Source organism: Polyodon spathula, chromosome 2 (genome assembly GCF_017654505.1).
Source record: "Polyodon spathula isolate WHYD16114869_AA chromosome 2, ASM1765450v1, whole genome shotgun sequence".
NCBI lineage: Eukaryota > Metazoa > Chordata > Actinopteri > Acipenseriformes > Polyodontidae > Polyodon > Polyodon spathula.
Window position 1 is genome coordinate 94,588,262 of NC_054535.1, and position 21,849 is coordinate 94,610,110.

Sequence of the window (21,849 nt, forward strand, 5' to 3'; positions counted from 1 at the left end):
TGCGACTTTCATCTTTAATTAGGGGACATTGCATGTTGTTTTTGTGTGTGTACCGATGTGTTTTGGGCTGAACCATTTTTCCAGCAAAAGGAACATTCCTACAGTAGCTCCTTTCACTTTAATTTCAAAGCCAGACCCAGACTCTTCATAGTCAGGAAGGACACTCCTCCATGGGGAAATTGTTTTGGTTGCTGTCATAATCAAACATGCAATTTTGCTCATAAGTTGCTTTAGCTCTAGTGCAGACCAGGTCTTGGTGGACTTGTCTTGTCTGTTTCATTTAATCATCTTGAAGTTCAGTAATTTTAAAAGGTTATATTTATAAGCATGTTGGTATGAAATAGTTGCATCAAGTCAACATAGAGTAACACTCTTACCATGCTCATTTAATTGAAAAAATAAAAATAAAAAAATAAATAAATAGTTAAGCAGTTGAGTTGAAACCCTAACCCCAGGGTATAATGCGTTGGGACAAACCATGCTGCTACTTACACATTTTAAAGAATTACTAGAGATATTTTTTCTCCCTGTCTTGCCTGCAGACTGCTCTTCTAGCATCTGATGATCATTTGAAATGTTGTATTTATTTATGTATTTTATAGGCAGCATGTCATTTTATCCTACTATACCTTTTTAGAGATTGAGGCACCTCATGAGTGTAGCTTTACTGAGTTGTGAAGATACAGTAGTCCATTAACATGGCACTGCAAAACCCAGCCACCAGATTGTTGAGACAATTCTGAGGCTTTGTGCTAAACTCTATTACCTATCTCATTGGCCCCTCTGCTATGCATGCTAGATTAAAATAATGTTAGGGTTATTACATTAGTAGATTAAGATTATGCCATAAACTACATGGGGCATTTCATTTTGAGGAGTTTTCTTTTAGAAGTATTTTAATTAAAATATACTAATGTCAATGCCAGAACTTCACTCTTCCAAATTGAAGTGCGACACAAAACAATAACTTCCCAGGTTAAATAAAAATAGTTGCCAGGTGCCAGCAGACAACAGAAGTAAGATTAAAAGGCTCTTTAGGGATGGATTACAGCTAAATAAATACGAAATTTAATTTAAGTAATCCTCCAAATATTTATTTACTTTTAGTATTCACTGTGGTGTAAATTTAGCACACTCCAAAATTGGGCTTTAAAAGATGATGTCTTAAGCCCAGTTTCTATTAGACTGCTTGTGTTCACTGAAGGCGAGGTTCGGTGCATGTAAAGTGTGTGTGTGTTCCATGTATTGTGTTTTAAACACCACTGCTGCAGTTTTGTAGCCCTGGGATTCCCGGAGTAGGGTAATTGTATTTACAAATTAAGTATGAGAAGTGCACCATGATTTGAGTGCTTTAAATGCGCATGTGCAAGTGGCGTTGATGTTGCTGGCTTTCCTACTCCAGGGCCATCTCAACTAGACAAAGAACATAAATGTGTTCAGTAGATCAGATTGGGCTGCCATTTTGACTTCACATGATTCAGTTAGGGGATTTCCCCAGACAGCCAGGAAGCAGTAAGTGCACTTCACATGCACTTGACACAACTGCCATTGTGAGGTACTTCTTGGTGATGTCAAGCTGTACAAGCATCTCTGTCCAGGGCCTTGAACAAGCACACTATTTACATAGGTGATGCTAAAAAAAGGCATAGGGCAGGTGTATAAGTCTGACAACTGATATGAACTGCATTGGTCATATTATAACATTGACACAGGCCTGGCAGAAGATGGGATCTATCTCGAAAATCCAGTTAATTTTCTATCTGACTATGAATGTGTGAAAACTGCAAAAGCATCATTGAAAATACATAACGTCATCAGTCATTTCCTGAGGGATTTTCTTTAGCACAGCACATTTTCAAACTGACCTGTCAAGCTGTGCGCCCCTGATCTCCTGAATACATAGTTCATTAGTGATTTATTGAAGGCAAAAAAATTATAATACAACAAATAAAGTCTTAAGCCTGTACTGTTGATTCACAAAATCTAAATACAGCTACAGTAGAGCCTGTATTTTTTTTTATCTGAGATAATAACATGATGCTATCATTTTTTTTTGTTTTGTTTTGTTTTTTGTTTTTATTCTGGCAACATTGTCTATCAGTCAACATCCCAAAAAATGCTGGTAAGTTTATTTAAAATAAAAGCTCTTAAATTGATGCACCATTGTATATAGTTCTTTTTTTTTTTTTTTTTTAATTCATAAATAAGATGGCGCAGACTCCTATAGGCACTAAATCGTCTTGGGTCTTTTTGCTGGTTGCACACCATCTACCACAATCTCCTTATCACAGCTTGGTGTGTTAGGGAGACTTGATGTGAGAGGTACAATCCATCACATTGGATGTACTGTAAAACCAAATCCCATTTGTTTTGGAAGGGGTAAATAACTGGTCTGTGGCTGAACCCCCTTCCCCTTCCCCTTCCCCCAATGACTTCACTTCCCCACCCCTCAGCTTGGGTCACCACCTTTTTAAGGCAGAAATGCATGCACAAGGGCTGTTCTGCATTTTGTAAATGTTTCCAGATAACAGTTCTGACACACACCAATTTCTAAGCTAATTCTATTGTTTTAAATAATTTTTTTTGGTTTATTTTAATTCCTCAAGAAAACGAACCTAATTGAATCCTGTAATATATTTATACATGTGTTGTATAATATGTTACTCTGCTGCTTCAAAAGTCTAGCCTTTTACTCATTGTTATGATTTACACTGGTTACTCACAGAGGTGATTTTTAAAATAACTTTAAAAGCAATTGCATCTTGTTTTAATTTATCCAGTCAATTCTTGACAGCATGAACTTGCACAATAAACCATCTCCTGCTGCACTCAGTTCCAAATGATTTGTCTGCTAAATTCCATCCTTGAAAATCCGCAGACCACTTCCTTCTATAGTGTGAGCAGGTTAGCTGCTGGTTTAATTGGAGTGTCATGGAAGTGTATTGCCTTGGTGTACCATACAGCTGTAGACTTCATGTCGGCTACTCCTCAGATTTAACTCCCAGATTAAAGTAGTTTATGTAAAGTGTTGCTGCTTTATATGTTAGATTTAAACATACGTCCCATCATTCTCAATGTGTGTGTGTGTGTTCCTAGATGGATTCCTACAGTAGGTGGCTGCTTTTTTATAACAAGTCGACATGTTGTTACAGTTTTGGATAGTACCTGACAGATCTTTGCTGCAGCACAGTGTGCTGTTCAAAGTAAGGGGTTGTTGAATCACAATGTAAGTGATTAACTTGCTTTTTAGCGTAGCAAAATTTAATGTTGTTAAAACACACTTTTGTATGTCATATATATTTGAAGTACTGTTACTTTTTGACTTGCTGGTCGCATTTGTCCTGGTTTAGTCATTGAAAGAATGTTTTGTTGGTTGAAGTTGCTAGATTTAGATTGTTTCCTTCTAAATTCACTTGGCAGCTGGCTGTGAGGTTCAGTTGGAACTGAAGGCAGTCAGCAGGTATGTGTGTGCTTGTGCACGTTCTCACCACACTATGCGAAGGGCCAACCATGTAGACTTCACTTGCTTCTACAGAGACATACATTGGCTGACAGTTCATTCACAGGGAGAATAATTGAGAGCCGAGCATCTTTAAGGTGGAAATATTAAAAGCGGACAGGTTCCCATTCATCATTTTAATATATTCTTTTACTGTTATACATGCAGTGTTTGGGAGGGAAAGAAAATAAAACAGCAGCTAATCTCGTCAAGTGTTTTATGTGATAAAGCCCCTTTGTGAGGCTCTTTTTTCTTTTCTGTTTTTTTCTTAAATTAGGTTTGGAACTCTCTTTTGTAATAAGAGTAATTTTGTCTTGCAGTCCACCCCTCTGCATCTGGCAGCAGGATATAACAGAGTGAGAATCGTTCAGCTCCTTCTGCAGCACGGAGCTGATGTGCATGCAAAAGACAAGGGGTATGTAGTGATGTCCCTTTCTACTCCAGCTGTCCCTACAGTGTATTTTGTATACTCTATAGGGGGATCAGCCAAACCTCTGTGTAGCATGTCACTTCCTCTTAAGTGAGTGAACACAGATCCTGTAAAAGGAAGTCCATTATAGGCAAAAAATATAAATGAAAAATTGTGAAAATTCAGCTGCAGACAGGAATGACTAATATACTGTATCTGAAAATTTGACAGACTAGCCACCCTGATGTCCACACCCCCAGTGTTCTGTAACTTGAAACGCAAACTCTGTAGCAAGTAGAGAAAGATTTAAAAAAAACACTTAATTGTTTGTCTGCTTGACATGTCATACATTTATAATTGACTGCTGTTATTAGTTGTTGTCACATGATTTGTCAACACTTTTTCACTCAAATTATAGTTGCTTTTGAAGAATGTATGATGTCAAAGAATAGTGCATAGTAATATATTCAAACAGCCAGTGGCAACACATCTGCTGTTTGTACTTTATTTGTAGCTTAATAAAACACTTTGACCTACGAGAATATTTAAGAGTAGAATAACAATAAAATGACAGTGTCAGTTCTGAATGTGAATTTTTGTGTTTTCAGTGTATTGATTGGTGTATTCTAATTTCTTCCAGTGGCCTTGTCCCACTTCACAATGCTTGTTCATATGGACATTATGAAGTCACAGAATTACTTCTCAAGGTAAGAAGAAATGAAAGGCTTCATATTAAAATGTGGTTTGCTAATGGTTATGTTCCAAGGTCCCCAGAGGCTCATCCAGCAAAGGCCCTGTTGCACTGCAGTGCAGGGAGAGTCTTGTGATCAGTATCCTGGTTGTGCCAAATTGCCGTGGCTCTGATCTACAGGATGTGCTGAATTGTCCTTTTGTGTGTGCATGGTTTTGGGGAAGTGTCCTCTGGGCAGTTTATCAGGCTTTAGCTGCAGATATCCCTACTGGTCATACGCTCCATGAGCCTAGGCAGAAGAACTTCCCAGGCCCCTTCTTCTGAGGTTCTGTGGCTTTGTAACGTCTGTTGCTAGGTTTTCCAGGTTAAGAGGAGATCTGCTTGACAGTGGGAATGGGGGTTGCCCGTTGAGTACTTGTGATCAGTAAGTGGGTAGTAGTGGCAATATTCAAATTTGGCATGTCAAATTGGTATAAAACGTATTTACATTTTTATAATAATGTAGTCTACTTTGATGGCGTTTCCCCTTGTATGTCCCGGAAATGTGATGAACACATTAAGAAATCTCTTTAGGGCGAGCTAGACCCTTCAGACTGCATGGCATGCAGCGGCTTTGACGATATTTTCAGCATCACCAGCTGAGTATAGGAATGTGTCACTAGCAAAAAAGCGCAGCTCTATGCATATAGTCTGTGTTACTGTCAATGCACGGCTGTGCTGGGTGGTATGGGCAATGGCACCAGTAGATTTATTAGGTAAATGATACCTTGCCGACCGAATCTAATAGCGCTCAAATACGAAACATCTGAATGATGCAAAGGATCCTGGGGATCTCTCAATACTCTTTTCCTACGAAAAGCTAATCTAATTAAAATTGCTCCTTGATCTGTGGGATCTCTAAGGAATGGCGTTGCCAGTTTAGAGGGGTGTGTCAAATGCTTTCATTGGGTAGAAGTACGAGTTTTTACACACAGATCCGGCTAACTTTAAGTTAGCCTGCGCTGGAGCAGGTTTAAGATTAAGGATATGTTGTTATGATAACTTAGTTGGCTAGACTTTAAGCTTGCTTCTAGGAACGGAAAAATCCAGAATTCTGTCAAGTTACGCTGAGAGTTATCCGGCTAACTCAGTTAGCCAGCTACGAGTAACAGGGCCTGTGTTTTGACTCTGCAGTACATTGACTGTACTAAAAAACAGTGGATTATAGAACTGTAAATCAACAAAAAAAAAAAAAATGAAGTTGGTACTGTACCACAAGATGCTTTGTTATCATTTTCCAAAACACCAATATCTGTTTCTTATTTAAAGCTACCATGTTGTTGAGATAGTTATGTAGCTATCTCTCTGCTTTGAAGTCTTTTGAGATGCTGTTTGTGAATGTGTATGTGCAGGCTTTTTACCACAAATAAAATGATCCAATAGTATTGGTGTTACTTTTCCATTAATGTCTGATATCCATGCAGGCCATGTCTTTTAAAGTTATGGAGGTCTATCAGTATCCATCTTACTAGCATAATAAAGATGGTATTAATGATATTGAACTGTAATCTATTTGCTTATTCTTTGATCAGTAAGTGGTCCTTTGATCTTTTACGGCAGCACTGCCCGGGAATTACATGTGTCTTTTGGAGGAGAGTGCATGTATGCTGGTCAAACTGTAATCTCAATTCTTTCCAGCAAGGAGCCTGTGTTAATGCTATGGACCTCTGGCAGTTCACTCCTTTGCATGAAGCTGCTTCCAAGAACCGCGTTGAAGTCTGCTCTCTGCTTCTGAGTCATGGAGCAGACCCTACACTGGTCAACTGCCACGGAAAGAGTGCTATCGACATGGCACCAACTCCAGAACTGAAGGAGAGGCTTACTTGTAAGTACGCCTACAGCTGAAGGGTGTTTGATCTTTCTGTTTGCATTCCAGGTATGGTCTTGTCCACCATTACCAAACATTAAATGACATTTGCATAAGACAAGGCTTCTCATGACACCAAGATAACACTTTTGCACATCACCCACGTTTGATTTTTTTAGTTTTCATAATAACAGCTAACTGACTACAGACGCCTGCTGCATTTGATTTCTGTTTCCAGTATTTTTGTCAAAGCGATGTCTCTTGTTGAAACATAAGAGCTTTTTATTAGTGCTGGTACGAACATGATACTTTCATGTTCAGATATCCTGTTCAAAATTTAGTATTTGAATATTCGTTCATTTGAAAAAAACGTAATCAAAGCCATTATATGTAACAGTGTAATAAAGCAAAATAAATAAATCAATTTAGATTCGCCCAGAACTTGAAAAAGATGACTGGGCGAAACACGTTTTTTCAACAGTTTTCACTGAATTTTGGGACTAGCCCAGGCGAGTCTAGTTTCGTCCAACGCTTCAAAGTCGATGCTGGGTGAACCCTGGTTCGTCCATTCCATTAATTTGGGTGAGTCTAGTTATGTCCAAAGCGTCCGTCAACATTGATACTGGGCCAATCCTAGTTTTGCTTATGCCAATTATTTAGCTTCCAAGTGCGTGCCGGTGTATCTGCCTCGCCTCCAGTTCTGACAACAATGTAGTGACGGTGTGCTGGGTTTCCAAGGCAGTGCTGAAAAGGGAGGACACCAGGACTGGTTTTAGTAGGGGTTAAAACCTTTGGACAAAACCTAGACTCGCCCAAATTAATGGCATGGGCAAATCTCCTGCTCTGTGCCTCTCTTCCACTTTATCCCTGACTTGTTTTGAAATCTCCTTGGTCTTCATGGTTGCTTTGTTGGATCGCTATGTGAGTTGCAGCTTGAAAGTCTTTATGTACCTGAGGGAAATTATCTCCAAGTTAAACCACTTTGAGTACACACAGGCTGAAACCATTTCACAAATTTTGTGACTTTTCAGACCAATCATTTGCACCTGAGCTGATTCAAGGCTGCAGTAGCAAAGGGGAGGAATACTTATGCAACTGAGATTTATCTGTTTTTCTCCATAAATCTTACTTATTTATATTACATATGCATTTTATTACTTTATCAATGTGGAGTGGTTTGTGTAGATTCTACATATAAGTCTAATTTTAAAACATTGTGGAGAACGCTCAGGTGCCAACAAAATGTGAAAACTTTGCAGGGGGGTGAATACTTCTGCAAACCACTGTATATTACTTTACTCCACTGAATTAACTACAAAAAAGGATTCCATATAGTATTTTAAGTTCAATGTTTTTATTGTGTGTATTTAAGGCAAAGAGGGGAAAAAAAAATTCTGCCATTGTGGCTTCTGCAAATAAACAAAGTGGCCAAAGATACATTTGCATAAAGTAATGACATTACTGTAGTCTTTTTTTCACTTGGCGTTTTAGAAACTCTCACACAAATTCCGACCAAGATTGTAAATCGGTGCAAGGCAAAACAATTTGTACTATATTTTTCTAACTTCTGTCTATTATGTAATTTTAGATATTTGTCCCAGCACTACTATTTATTCAGTTGCCTCGCCACCCCCACCTCCCAATCATGCGCAAACACACACACGTTTGTAAGTTCTAAACACAGTGTGTGCCACTTTCCATCCTCTTAAGGTCATAGAAATTACAATTTCTCAACTGACAAAACATCATGATATAAAACCCAAGCTGATCTAAACTGACAATGCTAGTTAGTTTTTTTTTCGGCCTTGACTTATCCTTTTAACCCAGTGCAACGAAGTGAAATTCCTAAATATTGTAAAAGTAACTAGCGTAGCATAGTAGACAATCTGAAAAACAATTAACAAATCATAATATACTGTAGAAAGTAATAATTATAGTCCTGTAGAATAGCTTTCTGTGCATTTTAAAATCTAAGGGAAGCTAATGCAAAGCCAGCGTCTAGCCTACCCTCAAGACTGAATAATACCGTGTGTTAATTACTCATCAGTCTGGCTTCAGGATAGCACATTAATAGCTATTGATGAGGTCGTTTTTATTTACCCATTTCACATGATGAGAACTAATGCTGATGGAACTATTTCTGGATCTCAGAAAGACACTCAATATTGTTGATCATGAAGCTCTTACAATTTCCCAAGCGTTTTAGCTTCAGAATTGCTGAGTACATTACAATGCACATTTACATGCAGACACAACATGTGCCCGTACTTGTTGGCTACATTGCCCATTATGATTCTCTAATAATCTATTCAGTATACGTCAGGAATTGTTTGTGTATAGTTCTACACAGGTATTAACATATAAACATTACTGTTTTTCAGCAGTATTAAAGCGATAGTTTTAAAGCCTTGATTATCACTCCATTAAAAATCACTTAAACAGCAAAAAAAAAAAACAAAAGCAATAGTTTTTCTGTATAACTTCTCTGCAAATAAGTGATCAATTGTGCAAGGCTTTCATAATCCCCCCCCCCCCCCCCCCCCAAAGTTTGGTCTATGAGTTGTGTGATACACTGCCGTTATTGATTCTGACCGCTGGTGAGATAAGGTTAAAGCTCTATAACCACGAATGAAGTCTGTCGTCTTCCTCCAGCTTAATGGCAATACATTTTTTTTTTTTTTTTTCTGATCTACTGTCTCAACAAACCAGGTCTAACTCTTAAAGCACTACCAAGCCTCCTGTGACTTTCTTGCTATTGACTGTTGCCTTTTTTGTGTTATGAGGTAATGAAAACGTATTTATAACACACCCGCAATTGTTTATGTAATTTAATAAAGTCCATTAAATCGTTAATTCAGATGGCTGCTAATTACTGTTTGTCCTTCATAAACATCCAGATTGATTTCAGAATACCAAGTGGTACAGTAAAATGACAATGGTAGCAATATTAATGACCCCTCCTTCCCTCAGATATGCAATATAAATTTTAAATATGGTGTAAAAAATGAATTGTTGCTTTAAGAAGTGATGATGAACATTTTTTTTTTTCTTCACAGATGAATTCAAAGGCCATTCTTTACTCCAAGCAGCACGGGAGGCTGATTTGGCTAAAGTGAAAAAGACTCTTGCTTTGGAGATTATCAATTTTAAACACCCACAGACCCATGAAACTGCACTAGTAAGTCGCACAGAGCTTCCTTAGTGATTACCACTGTGATTTTTAGCAAAGCTTTTTCAGCTTTATTTTACATTGCATATATAGAGCATTTTCCTCTATAGTTGAGAGCCCTAGTTACAAAACCATATTTGTGTTCCGTCTTGATGATGCTAGTGAAATGGAATTCTGGGACAAGTGGGAGCTTTGAACGTGCCGCATTATAACGGGTGTGTTATAAAGTGCTGACTTATTAAGGGGGAGTGCTGTAGAATGGCCCTTTCCAGATTCTATGTTAATTCAGCATGCAACATGTTCTAAGGTCAGTATGGTGACTACCAGCTTATGGATTAAAGACTCCTTTTATACTGTTCTGTCCATGTGATGTGTATGGTGGCATCCCCTATGGTCACATCCGCCACAAATGTGATTTTACTTCTTTCCCTTATTGTATCCTGCAAGTTAGACATGCATTAGATTAATATAAGGATTACAGAACAGTGTAAAGTTTACAAGAAACGTATTACATTACCTTTGCTGTGTCCCGTGTTGTCCATATTGCAGTGTTATATTTTTAAACATATAGCTGACTCTCTCTTAAAATTTGTAATTACACATCATAGCATTAATATAATGAACAATACATTTCTCAACATGTACGTAGGAGCTTCACCGTTAGAAAACAGAAAGGTTTTCTAAGGATCGCAGTGTATCCAGATTGTGCTCCCTACTACAACAATGCTGGTTTTCTGTTTCTGCGATACAGCACTCGGAATACCAACATTGTTGCTCGTGGCAAACGTTCCTGAATAAAAATTAGAAAAAACTAAATTTCCTAGTTTATTAGCCTGTGATGCATGAATACTTACACTTTATAATCTGACTGTGTATGAAATCCGATGTAAAACTTTTATCAGTATTGTGGGTTTTTTTTGGCAGTGGCAATGGCACACCATACTACAGTGTCTGTATACACTTGAAACATGTACCACATACTTTGTCTCGATTTAATTGCATTGACTGAGCATATTGAAATACAATTCGGTAGGCAGAATTTTAAGAGCAAAAAATCCCAACTGAGCAAATCCTCTTGTCATTTCAGCATTGTGCCATGGCATCACCACATCCTAAACGGAAACAGGTCACAGAGCTGCTACTGAGGAAAGGTGCCAACGTTAACGAGAAGAACAAAGAGTAAGTATTGGCAAAGGCCAGGATTAAAAATTGGACGCCTCCCATTTGGAAAATGTCTGCCCTGTGTTGGCATTGAAATAACATCAGTTTGTCTTTTTCCAGCTTCATGACTCCATTACATGTCGCTGCTGAGAGATCCCACAATGATGTTGTGGAAGTACTGCAGAAACATGGAGCAAAGGTATATGGATACTGTTTTATGTAACCAGATGCAGATTTTCACAGTGCATAGGCACTGATGTAGTCAGTGGTCATTTGTCAACCGCTGGTCTCCATGGTCCTTTAGTCTGCCCAACTACAGAGGGTTGTTACAGGAGTTATCCCCCCCCCCCTTGCCTTCAGCTTTCACATGTGATGCATTCTCTTCTACACAAGTGATTTTTAAGGGAGTGATAATCAAGTCTTTAAATAAACGTCTTTTTGGGACCAGTAATATTCACTGGTCCTTTTTTTGTGTAAAATGTAATGACATTGATTTTATGGTGCAGAAAAGCAGTACCGAATACCTGCAAATGAGATCAACATAGTTTAGGTAGTGTTGGTAAAGGGCTACACATTTATTGTACTATTTGTGCATTCAATCTCCCCATTTTATACTTTTGGACTTTGAGACCAGAGAATCATTTAGTCTGTTTAAGAGTGGCCATGACACTGTTGTGAGTAGCAGTGGTTCTCCTACCAATGTATTATAAATAAGGATGAAGTCATTCCATGTCAACTCAGCCAGAGCTTCCCACCTCAAGATTTCAATTTTGCTTATATTTTGTGTAATGGAAGATACAGGTCAGGTATGAAACCAGGCCAAATGTTGAATCTCAGTGAAGATTTGCTGAGATAGACTCCCTTTTGTAGTAGTGGGGGGTGGGGGTGGGATTTTGAGGATCTAAAAATGATATTTAGAATGTCAGTGGCCTTGTGAATGCTTCTGTGTAGCTAGCCAGGTGGGTCTTCTGTAAAATTCATGTAAAATAAGTATCACCGCTTTAGTATTTCTGTGTTGCTGGGGGCCTTAATTGAAAAATTGTCTAATTGTCAAATTCCTGAGTGATCTTTAAGTGCATTTTCCTTCTAAAATATATCAATATAAAAGATATCACTTTCAAATTGTAGGTGTGCTCATACTTATACTGACTTTCTGTATTCAGCTCTGCTACTGTCTGACGTAATGACCCCACAAAAATGCTTCGGAATGAAAGGTATCAAAAATGGCCCTGTCTCTGAAGGGCTGAAACCCCTTGTGGACACGAGTTAACAAACTGACCTTTGGTGGGCTTATAGATGAGGATTTGAAGGACTCTCTTGATGCTATTGTAAAGGTCTCCACATACCAGACGCAATGTGATTTGTCCTGCGATAAAATGGTGCTTTTGCTGCGACACTACCTTTCACACCAGTGGCAGCAGGCGCACAGGATGTGATCGGCGACTCTCTGGTTGTATCATTAGCTGGACAAAAATCACACATGATAGTCCTGTTCTAAAGCTAATAAAAATGTCAAATACATAATAGCTTTTCAGAATGTTTTTCAGTAAAGGTAAATGAACCATACACACCAGCTATATCCTGTTCCCTGGAAATGGACTGCCAAATGTTCTTCCTCATTGCCGTATCTTTGTCATTTTTGTGTCCTTTATTTTACAGCTCCGGGTATTATGATACTGCAAGAATGATCTTTGATTTTTAGATCAATGCAGCGTGACACAATCACAAAAATAGACACCAAGCCTATTTTTTTTCGCATCGCTTCAATGTTGCCCATCGCATCACAGGCAGTGTATCAAACATACATATTTTATTTTCTTTGTCGTGGTGTGGTGTATCATATGACACATTCGTTTGTCTCATCGTGTCTGGTATGTAGAGGCCTTAGCTGAATTTAGGTTAACCCACAAAGTAGTCATGTTACATTTTGGTAAAACATTGCTTGAGGCAACCAATGAAAAGCTCACCACAAAACAACAGAGATTCTTTGTCCATGTGAAAGTGATACGTCTCCATGATCTGCGTTGTTGGATTCAATGTTTTTGTTTTGTTTTTCTTGGTTTCTTTTGCTTGCCAAAGTATTGCAGATACTTAGTTCTCGTAAGGATTAGTCTGTCTGCCTGGAGGACATGCTAACTAATTCTTGGTTGTGTCAATTTAAATGGATACATTTACACATGGCTTCATCTTCCTAGAATTCCAGGCTTCGAGTCGGCATCAGTCGTTTTTTGTATGCATAGTTACACAGTTTCCTTCTCTGTCTCTGCAGATGAATGCCTTGGATACCCTGGGGCAGACAGCCCTGCACAGGGCAGCCCTTGCGGGTCATCTCCAGACCTGCCGCCTCCTCCTGAGCTACGGAGCTGACCCGGCCATTATCTCGCTGCAGGGCTTCACTGCGGCACAGATGGGCAGTGAAGCTGTGCAACAGATTCTTAATGGTATGTACAATTGTTGCTAGAAAGGGGTGGGGGTTGAATGTATTTGACAGTGTTGTCATCATAAAATCTTGGGTACTACTTATAACAAGATCATCTGCATGAAAGAAAGCACATTTTCTCATAGCCGTAACCTTTTACTGCCTTCTCCTTGGTTTGACTGTCAACTTGACTAAATCAGTTTGTAATATGTCAAGTTCTAACTGAATCTCTTCTGGAACAAGCTGTACATCTCCTTCACCCAAGCTAAAGCAGTCACTACAAAAGTCATTGGAGCTATCTTCGATACTTTTTTTTTTTATTATTTTATAAAATACAAATATGCAACATCGGATTTATATTTGCCAGTGGTGCAGTTTCAGAATAATCAGTGATGTCTGGATCCATTCATGCTCTCCCTCTCACCCCACACTCACATTTGTAATGGTTTGCTTAATTTCTTTTAAATAGTCGATTCAGCAAAACCTTTTTGTTCTGGTCTCCCAGAAAACATTCCGGTGAGGAATTCTGATGTTGACTATCGGCTGCTGGAAGCTGCCAAAGCTGGAGACTTGGACACTGTAAAGGTAAATGCATCACAATGCATATTACTAATTAAACCCCAAAATCCCTAGTTCAAGTGTAATGCAGTTATACCATTTGCTGCACCTGATGTGCCATTGGCCAATTTACAGCAGTCCATTTCAATTTATTCAAACTTTATCATAAAATATTAAATGGAACAAGCAAGACAGTGTGAAAAGGCTAGCACATACTCAACTTAAAGCAAAATATGAAGTCAGATGAACAATATTATGTATTTACTATGTATTTGATACAGTGTTTTTGTTTAATACTGTTTTCTGTATAGGTCAAAAATCGTGGAATGGCATTTGCTTTAGGCAAAGCAACATACCTTAGGATTGTTATTCATGGTACAGTTTTTGTACGCAAAGCATGGCTCATCTTCAGTGACATTTGAAATAATTTTAAATTACTGCGGTCATTTAAGTTATACACCAAGGGCCAGTACTTGCTTTAATCTAAAACTTGTTTTCTTATCCAGTATGTATAGTAAATGTATGGCCTTAAAATCGGATTAATTCAACTTTTTGAAGTTAATGCATAATAAAGCAAGTATGGGTCATTTTCTTTTTTTTCTAGCAACTGTGTTCCCCACAGAATGTGAATTGCCGGGACCTGGAAGGCCGCCACTCAACCCCGCTGCACTTCGCTGCAGGTTACAACCGAGTGTCTGTGGTGGAGTACCTGCTTCACCACGGGGCGGACGTCCATGCCAAAGACAAGGGGTAGGAGCTCATTATGTTATTCGGCCTTGAGGCCTGTTGGAATTGGTTCAGTACCTACATCTTCTGCCTAGTCTTGCTCCTTTGTGAATTGCCAGATAGTTTAGTTAATAAGTGTGTCTGTGTACTGAAAGATGAAGCTCTTGCAGGGAGACATTTTATGTCTTGTTTCCATTTTCACTGCACAGTGGCAGTTTAGCCTTCAGAATGCTAATAAAAATTGCAGTTCCTTTTACTGCAGAAATATTTAGGCTATTTATGCATATTTTTCAAATGAAACCAGTTAAAGGGCAAAATGAGCTTGCATGGCAACCTTTTGCTCATAATTTGTTGTGTCTGAAATTAAAAATCATCTTATAAGACATCCTGGGACTCTAGTTTCCAAGCTTCACAGCATATGGTAGTATTGTCCTAATTTGCGTAATCTGACACATGTAGCTATGTTTAAGGCAATGCTATTGAAGTACACATAACAATCATTTTGTTATTTTTTTTTCCTAAACATATTTAAGCAATAATTCCTTAAGGCTCTTTATTAGTATCACTCTGAAAATGAACAGTACTGAATTCATTACTTCTGTTAAAATGCAATCCCAAATCTTAAATACCACAATATAGATTAGCCTTTTTGTTATGATATGGAGAGAGTGTGACCTAGCTGAGGACTAAGAGACAAGAGTCTGTTTTTTAAAACTCAGCTCAGTCATTAACTTACTGTATGACCATGAAGGCAAACTGTGTTCTTCTCCCACACAAGTGAATATCAAAGCCGAACTTTGAAGGCTGTCCTATTCTTTGTGTTTCAGAGGTTTGGTTCCTTTGCATAACGCCTGCTCATACGGACACTACGAAGTAGCAGAGCTGCTGGTGAGACATGGGGCTTCAGTCAATGTGGCAGACCTTTGGAAATTCACCCCTTTGCATGAAGCAGCTGCCAAAGGAAAGTACGAGATCTGCAAGCTGCTCCTTAAGGTATGTGTTTCTTGTGTGTGTATTTCTATATTTTAAATAATGTTGTTGTTTTCATAAAGTAAGTTTTATAGTAATTTCTGCTTCATCAACAATACATGTTGTGCACACATTGTGTTTCTTTTTCATGTATTAAAATGTTAAGGTGATTGCAGCAATAACCTAGCCATTTGATTTGTTCTTTTTAGGACATACCCTTCCAGTTGGTCATGTGTATACCCCTGGATAAAAACCTCCCAGAAATTAACCATCAATGGGCAGTTATTCAGTTGGACTGGGTTGATAGCAATATCTTGGAGCTACATTTAATTGTACCATATAAACTGAAATGGTGGCACCACAAAGTCCAACAGAGGAATTATGTGTGAAATCTCTTGTCTGCAATTTCTTGGTGCAGTTATTACCTCATATTATCAAGGAATCGCTGTAACACAGTACATGGGAACTACAAAGTAATTCTGTTTATGACATTTTGGCTGTGTTGCAGAGCTGTTTATTTTTGAGGCCTTTTATAGATAACGTGTTTTAATAATACCCCCAATATTTATTTCAATAGCATGGAGCAGACCCCACGAAAAAGAACAGAGATGGGAACACTCCCTTAGACATGGTGAAAGAGGGGGACACAGACATCCAGGACTTGCTGAGAGGGGATGCCGCTCTGCTTGATGCTGCCAAAAAAGGATGCCTGGCAAGGGTTCAGAAACTCTGCAGCCCAGAGAACATTAACTGCAGAGACACCCAGGGGCGGAACTCCACTCCACTGCACTTAGCAGGTAGGTGCAATGTACTGAACACAAGTATACGTTAACATTGCTAAAATTTTTTCTTTCAGAATCTCATTCAATTCCTTCAGCCCTTGTAAGAAAACTGCTTCTTACTTTGCTATACCACATCACTGTTTCTTTTAAAATGTGCTGGCTGTTTTGTAGAATCTTGACCAAATCAGTAGTTGCGTGGTGTGTTTCTCACCCTCCCACACACATAGCTAATTGTGTTATTTCAACTTTGTCCTCTGCTATGTCATTTCATGTATCAATGACAGTGAAATAAATTACTCCTAAAATTATGTAGTCAGCCCTGAATCGGTTGTTCTTAAAGTATAATATGCAATTTGCTCTGTACAACTTTTGTAATTGCTTTCCAAACATATGTTTGTGAATAACAATATTGGTATTATTGTTTAAATTGATCACTTAATAATGCAGTCATTTTGAAATGCAAGCCCTATGTGTATTTATTTTTAACCAAATTCAGCATTCTAGTGGTCTTCTCTGTACGTAGCCCAGAAATTGCATTTCTCTGTAATTAGTTCTGTCTGCTGTTTTAAAGGCTTTGGTTGTGTTTAAATACTATTTTACATACATCTGCATCGAGGGTCCAAACAGTTGGATGGGCGCCTTTTGGTGAACAGCAATTTTCAACTCTTTCTTTCTGCATATTCTCAATTGGATTGAGGTCCGGACTTTGACTGGCCACTCCAGGACATTGACCTTTTTGTTTTTAAGCCACTCCAGTATGGCAGTGATGTATGATTGGGGTCATTGTCCTGCTGGAAGATGAATCTTCTCCCAAGTCCCAGGTCTCTTGCAGACTTCAGCAGGTTTTCCTCCAGGATTTCTCTGTACTTTGCTGCATCCATTTTCACAAGCTTTCCAGGCCCTGACGCAGAGAAGCATCCCCATAGCATGATACTGTCATGACCATGCTTCACGGTAGGGATGGTGATCTTAGGATGTGTGTGTGCGGTGTTAGGCTTGCGCCAAACATAGCGCTTAGCGTTGAGGCCAAAAAGCTCTATTTTGGTCTCGTCAGACCATAGAATCTTCTTCCACTTGGTCTCAGAGTCTCCCATGTGCCTTCTGGCAAACTCTAGCCAAGATTTGATTTGAATTTTTTTTATTTTTTTTTCAACAATGGCTTTCTTTTTGCCACTCTCCCGTAAAGGCCAGTTTTGTGAAGCAGCCGGGCTATTGTTGCCGTATGCAGTGTCTCCCCGCTCAGCCCTAGAAGACTATAACTCCTGTAGAGTTGCCATAGGGCTCTTGGTGGCCTCCCTGACTAGTGCCCTTCTCGCCCGACTTCTTGCATTTCTTAATAATGGACTTTACTGTGCTCCGGGGGATATTCAGTGCCTTCGAAATGTTCTTATATCCAACCCCTGGTTGGTGCTTTTGAAGGTCATTATTCTAGATTTCCTTTGAATGTTCCTTCGTCTTCATGATGCAGTTTTTGTTAGGAAATGTACTAACCAACTGTGGGACCTCCCAGAGACAGGTGTATTTAACCTGAAATCATGTGAAACACCTTAATTGTACACAGGTGGACTCCATTCAACTAATGATGTGACTTCTAAAGACAATTGGTTGCACCAGAGCTTGTTTAGGTGTGTCATAGCAAAGGGGGTGAATACTTATGCAATCAGTTATTTTCTGTTTTATATTTGTAATTAATTTAGAACAATTTGTAGATTATTTTTTTTTCACTTTGACGTTATGGACTTTTTTGTGTTGATCAGTGGCAAAAACTAATTAAAACCTAATTAAATCCATTTTGATTCCATGTTGTAATACAATAAAATGTGGAAAAGTCCAAGGGGGGGTGAATACTTTTGAGAGCCACTGTAGTAGTTTAATTAATTGATGTGTCCGATTTATTCAAGTTCAGTTTAAACCAAAATGCAGCAAACAAAGCAAACCTTGATAATTTTATGCTCTAGGGTTGTCCCGGTATACTGGTTTTATATGGTGGTATTAATGCCATGACCATTTTTTTTATACCACGGTTATTGCGTTTATGATTTACTGTGGTATGCAAACATAGTTTACATGCTTTCTCCGTACTGACTCCAAATTGGTGCTTTATCAAAAAAAGAAAAAAAGTAAAATGGCAGTGGTCTGTACAGTTTTATGGCTCCCACATAAACTAAAATAGCTTTATACGCAGGGGAATTCTCGCAGCTAAAGCATAACTGTTCACCAGGAAAAAAGAAAAAACTGAAAAAGCACTGCAAAGAACAGAAGAAAAGTTCATTACATATATACGGACTTAGCAGCATAACTTGTATTAAGGCTGCTATATAGTAATAAAAGAAGTGTATTTACATTTTAAACGTCAGGTATCATTGTTATGATTTTATTATAATTCTGGCCGTGGTATTTTGGCCCAGTGTCAAAAACAAATAATTTGATAAAGATGGTGGATTTGCAAACATCATCAATCTGGGTTTATTTTGGTTATAATAACATCTGCACCGACCGCCGAGAATATCATCTGTCATTGTACAGCAAAACCCAGGTCTGGAAATTAGTTAGTTAGTCGGCTACTCTTATAGTCTTACTGTATTAGTTATGATGAGAAAAGGATGAACCAAGATCAGGATAATGGGGTTTTACAACTGCCCTAATCAGCTTTATTTTTAAGAAACTGTAAGCAGTATTTTTAGAGGAATGCTGCTATTGCAATTCCAGTATCTTCACTGGCTTCCTACAGTACTGCACAGTCACCCAGATGTGCAAAATATCCCTTTTATCATTTTCATTTTTGTTTGTTTTTTTTCCTGCCGGTATGTAATTTTACAATTTGCAACTTTCCTTAAGCAATTTTTTTTTTTTTTTTTTAACAAATTTTCCACCAATTCTAGTTTGGAAGAAAACATGTTAAACATTCACTGTAGTAGTAGCAGCTTATACTGAGCTTTTACTCAAGTAAAGATTTTCTAATTGATTTCTGTCTCAGTTTTGCTTAGTAGGAAGTATGGATACAGACAAGTGGACGCATGAGGAAACTTTGCAATTTATCTTTTTTTATAATAGAAAATGTTTATGGGATATTAAATGTGTGGAATATAGACCACAATAAAAAAAATACACTGAACAAAAATATAAACACAACATGTAAAGTGTTGGTCCCATGTTTCATGAGCTGAAATAAAAGATCCCAGAAATTTTCCATACACACAAAAAGCTTATTTCAAATATTGTGCACAAATTTGTTTGCATTTTTCCTTTGCCAAGATAATCCATCTACCTGACAGGTGTGGCATATCAAGAAGCTGATTAAACAGCATGATCATTACACAGGTGCACCTTGTGCTGGGGACAATAAAAGGCCACTTTAAAATGTGCAGTTTTGTCACACAACACAATGCCACAGATGTCTCAAGTTTTGAGGGAGTGTGCAATTGGCATGCTGACTGCAGGAGTGTTCATTTCTCAACCATAAGCCGCCTCCAACGTCGTTTTAGAGAATTTGGCAGTACGTCCAACAGGCCTCACAACCGCAGACCACATGTAACCATGCCAGCCCAGGACCTCCACATCCGGCTGCTTCACCTGCGGGATCGTCTGAGACCAGCCACTCGGACAGCTGATGAAACCGTGGGTTTGCACAACCGAAGAATTTCTGCTCAAACTGTCAGAAACCGTCTCAGGGAAGCTCATCTGCGTGCTCGTCGTCCTCACGAGGGTCTTGACCTGACTGCAGTTCGGCATCATAACTGACTTCAGTGGGCAAATGGTCACCTTCAATGGCCACTGGCATGCTGGAGAAGTGTGCTGTTCACGGATGAATCCTGGTTTCAACTGTACCGGGCAGATGGCAGACGGCGTGTACGGCGTCACGTGGGTGAGCGGTTTGCTGATGTCAACATTGTGAACAGAGTACCCAGTGGTGGCGGTGGGGTTATGGAATGGGCAGGCATAAGCTATGAACAACGAACACAATTGCATTTTATCGATGGCAATTTGAATGCACAGAGATACCGTGACGAGATCCTGAGGCCCATTGTCATGCCGTTCATCCGCTGCCATCACCTCATGTTTCAGCATGATAGTGCACGACCCCATATCGGAAGGATCTGTACACGATTCCTGGAAGCTGAAAATATCCCAGTTTTTCCATGGCCTGCATACTCACCAGACGTGTCACCCATTGAGCATGTTTGGGATGCTCGACGTGTACGACAGCGTGTTCCAGTTCCCGCCAATATCCAGCAACTTCGCACAGCCATTGAAGAGGAATGGACAACATTCCACAGGCTACAATCAACAGCCTGATCAACTGTATGCGAAGGAGATATGTCGCGCTGACTGAGGCAAATGGTGGTCACACCAGATACTGAGTGTTTTCTTGATCCGCGCCCCTACCTTTTTGTGACCAACAGATGCATATTTGTATGGCCAGTCATGTGAAATCCATAGATTAGGGCCTAATGAATTTATTTCAATTGACTGATTTCCTTATATGAACTGTAACTCAGTAAAGTCTTTGAAATTGTTGCATGTTGCATTTATATTTTTGTTCAGTGTAAATAAAAATAGAGAGACACATTAGAAAATATTTTTGTTGCTGGAAACTGGCAGAAAGGCTATGGCTCAGACTCCGAAATCTACTACACTGATCATTGTTTTGAGCGTTTGTAAGGAACTTGAGACTAAGATAGATTGAAGTTTTTGTACTAGTCTACAACAGTTGTTTATTTTAACATTTTGAATTGCTTGTTTTTTTTTTTGTTGTTATTGAAGATATTTTCAGGAAAACAACATGTATTTTAAATTGAATGTAGTCTTTTTGATATTAACTATTTATATGTTCATGATGTTTTCTACAGCTGGGTACAATAATCTGGAAGTGGCAGAGTACCTTCTTGAACATGGTGCAGATGTCAATGCCCAGGACAAAGGGGGTCTCATTCCACTGCACAATGCAGCCTCATATGGGGTAAGTTGAATGTAATTTTAGTTTTCCTTGGAAATACTTCAAATGCTGATTTAAGCAAGTTTCATTTGTTTTTGGTGCCCAGTGATCTAACTGTTTCTTACATGACTGATATAGAGCACAGTGAACAGTTTAGAGGCTTTTTGTATAAAAGGAAATTTAATCACATTGCTGACCTCGTAGTTTTATGTGAAATACTTCTGCCGTATTACACTTTTTTTTAATCTACCCTAGCGTTATTATTATGTTTGTGATCTGTCTTTCTATTGGATTACCCTTAAATTGAAAAAAAAAGAATATGTGGATGGAAGTGTTTCTTTAATAGTCTAGTATTGATTCTTGTGTGGAACTTGGATGTGCAATCTGAGTGCAGTCACTATGTTACAAAGTTTAGAGGACACAGCTTCTAGGTATGCTTCAGTTTAGATGAGTGCATTTTTCTTAAATACTGTAACCCAGTTCAGCTAAAAGCTGATTTACAATAAGTGTGTGTTGCGTTAAGGGACAACAAAACCCAACATCAGCAAACGATCAAGAAACAATTGGATTATACATTGGAGAACTTTTAAATAAAGTGCATCAAATCTTTCACATACAGAAATGTCAAATTTTGTACTGAGAATATTATAAAATAAATGGCTCAACGACAACAAAGCCAACAAG

At 38.6% G+C, this 21,849-nt stretch overlaps 1 protein-coding gene across 4 annotated transcripts in view; it reads left to right on the forward strand.

Annotated features, from left to right (window-relative positions):
* LOC121304164 (poly [ADP-ribose] polymerase tankyrase-1) overlaps positions 1 to 21,849 on the forward strand; it is a 111,350-nt gene that overhangs the window by 75,828 nt on the left and 13,673 nt on the right. The window contains exons 6-18 of one of the 4 annotated variants that reach the window (XM_041235136.1): positions 2,102 to 2,122; positions 3,820 to 3,914; positions 4,549 to 4,615; positions 6,277 to 6,463; positions 9,502 to 9,623; positions 10,702 to 10,793; positions 10,896 to 10,974; positions 13,045 to 13,216; positions 13,664 to 13,779; positions 14,357 to 14,502; positions 15,306 to 15,471; positions 16,025 to 16,244; positions 21,080 to 21,189. In XM_041235136.1, the coding sequence (XP_041091070.1) occupies positions 2,102 to 2,122; positions 3,820 to 3,914; positions 4,549 to 4,615; positions 6,277 to 6,463; positions 9,502 to 9,623; positions 10,702 to 10,793; positions 10,896 to 10,974; positions 13,045 to 13,216; positions 13,664 to 13,779; positions 14,357 to 14,502; positions 15,306 to 15,471; positions 16,025 to 16,244; positions 21,080 to 21,189 (1,593 nt within the window). The remainder of the gene's footprint in view (positions 1 to 2,101; positions 2,123 to 3,819; positions 3,915 to 4,548; positions 4,616 to 6,276; positions 6,464 to 9,501; positions 9,624 to 10,701; positions 10,794 to 10,895; positions 10,975 to 13,044; positions 13,217 to 13,663; positions 13,780 to 14,356; positions 14,503 to 15,305; positions 15,472 to 16,024; positions 16,245 to 21,079; positions 21,190 to 21,849) is intronic. The other 3 variants (XM_041235151.1, XM_041235143.1, XM_041235157.1) reach the window with 3 other exon arrangements.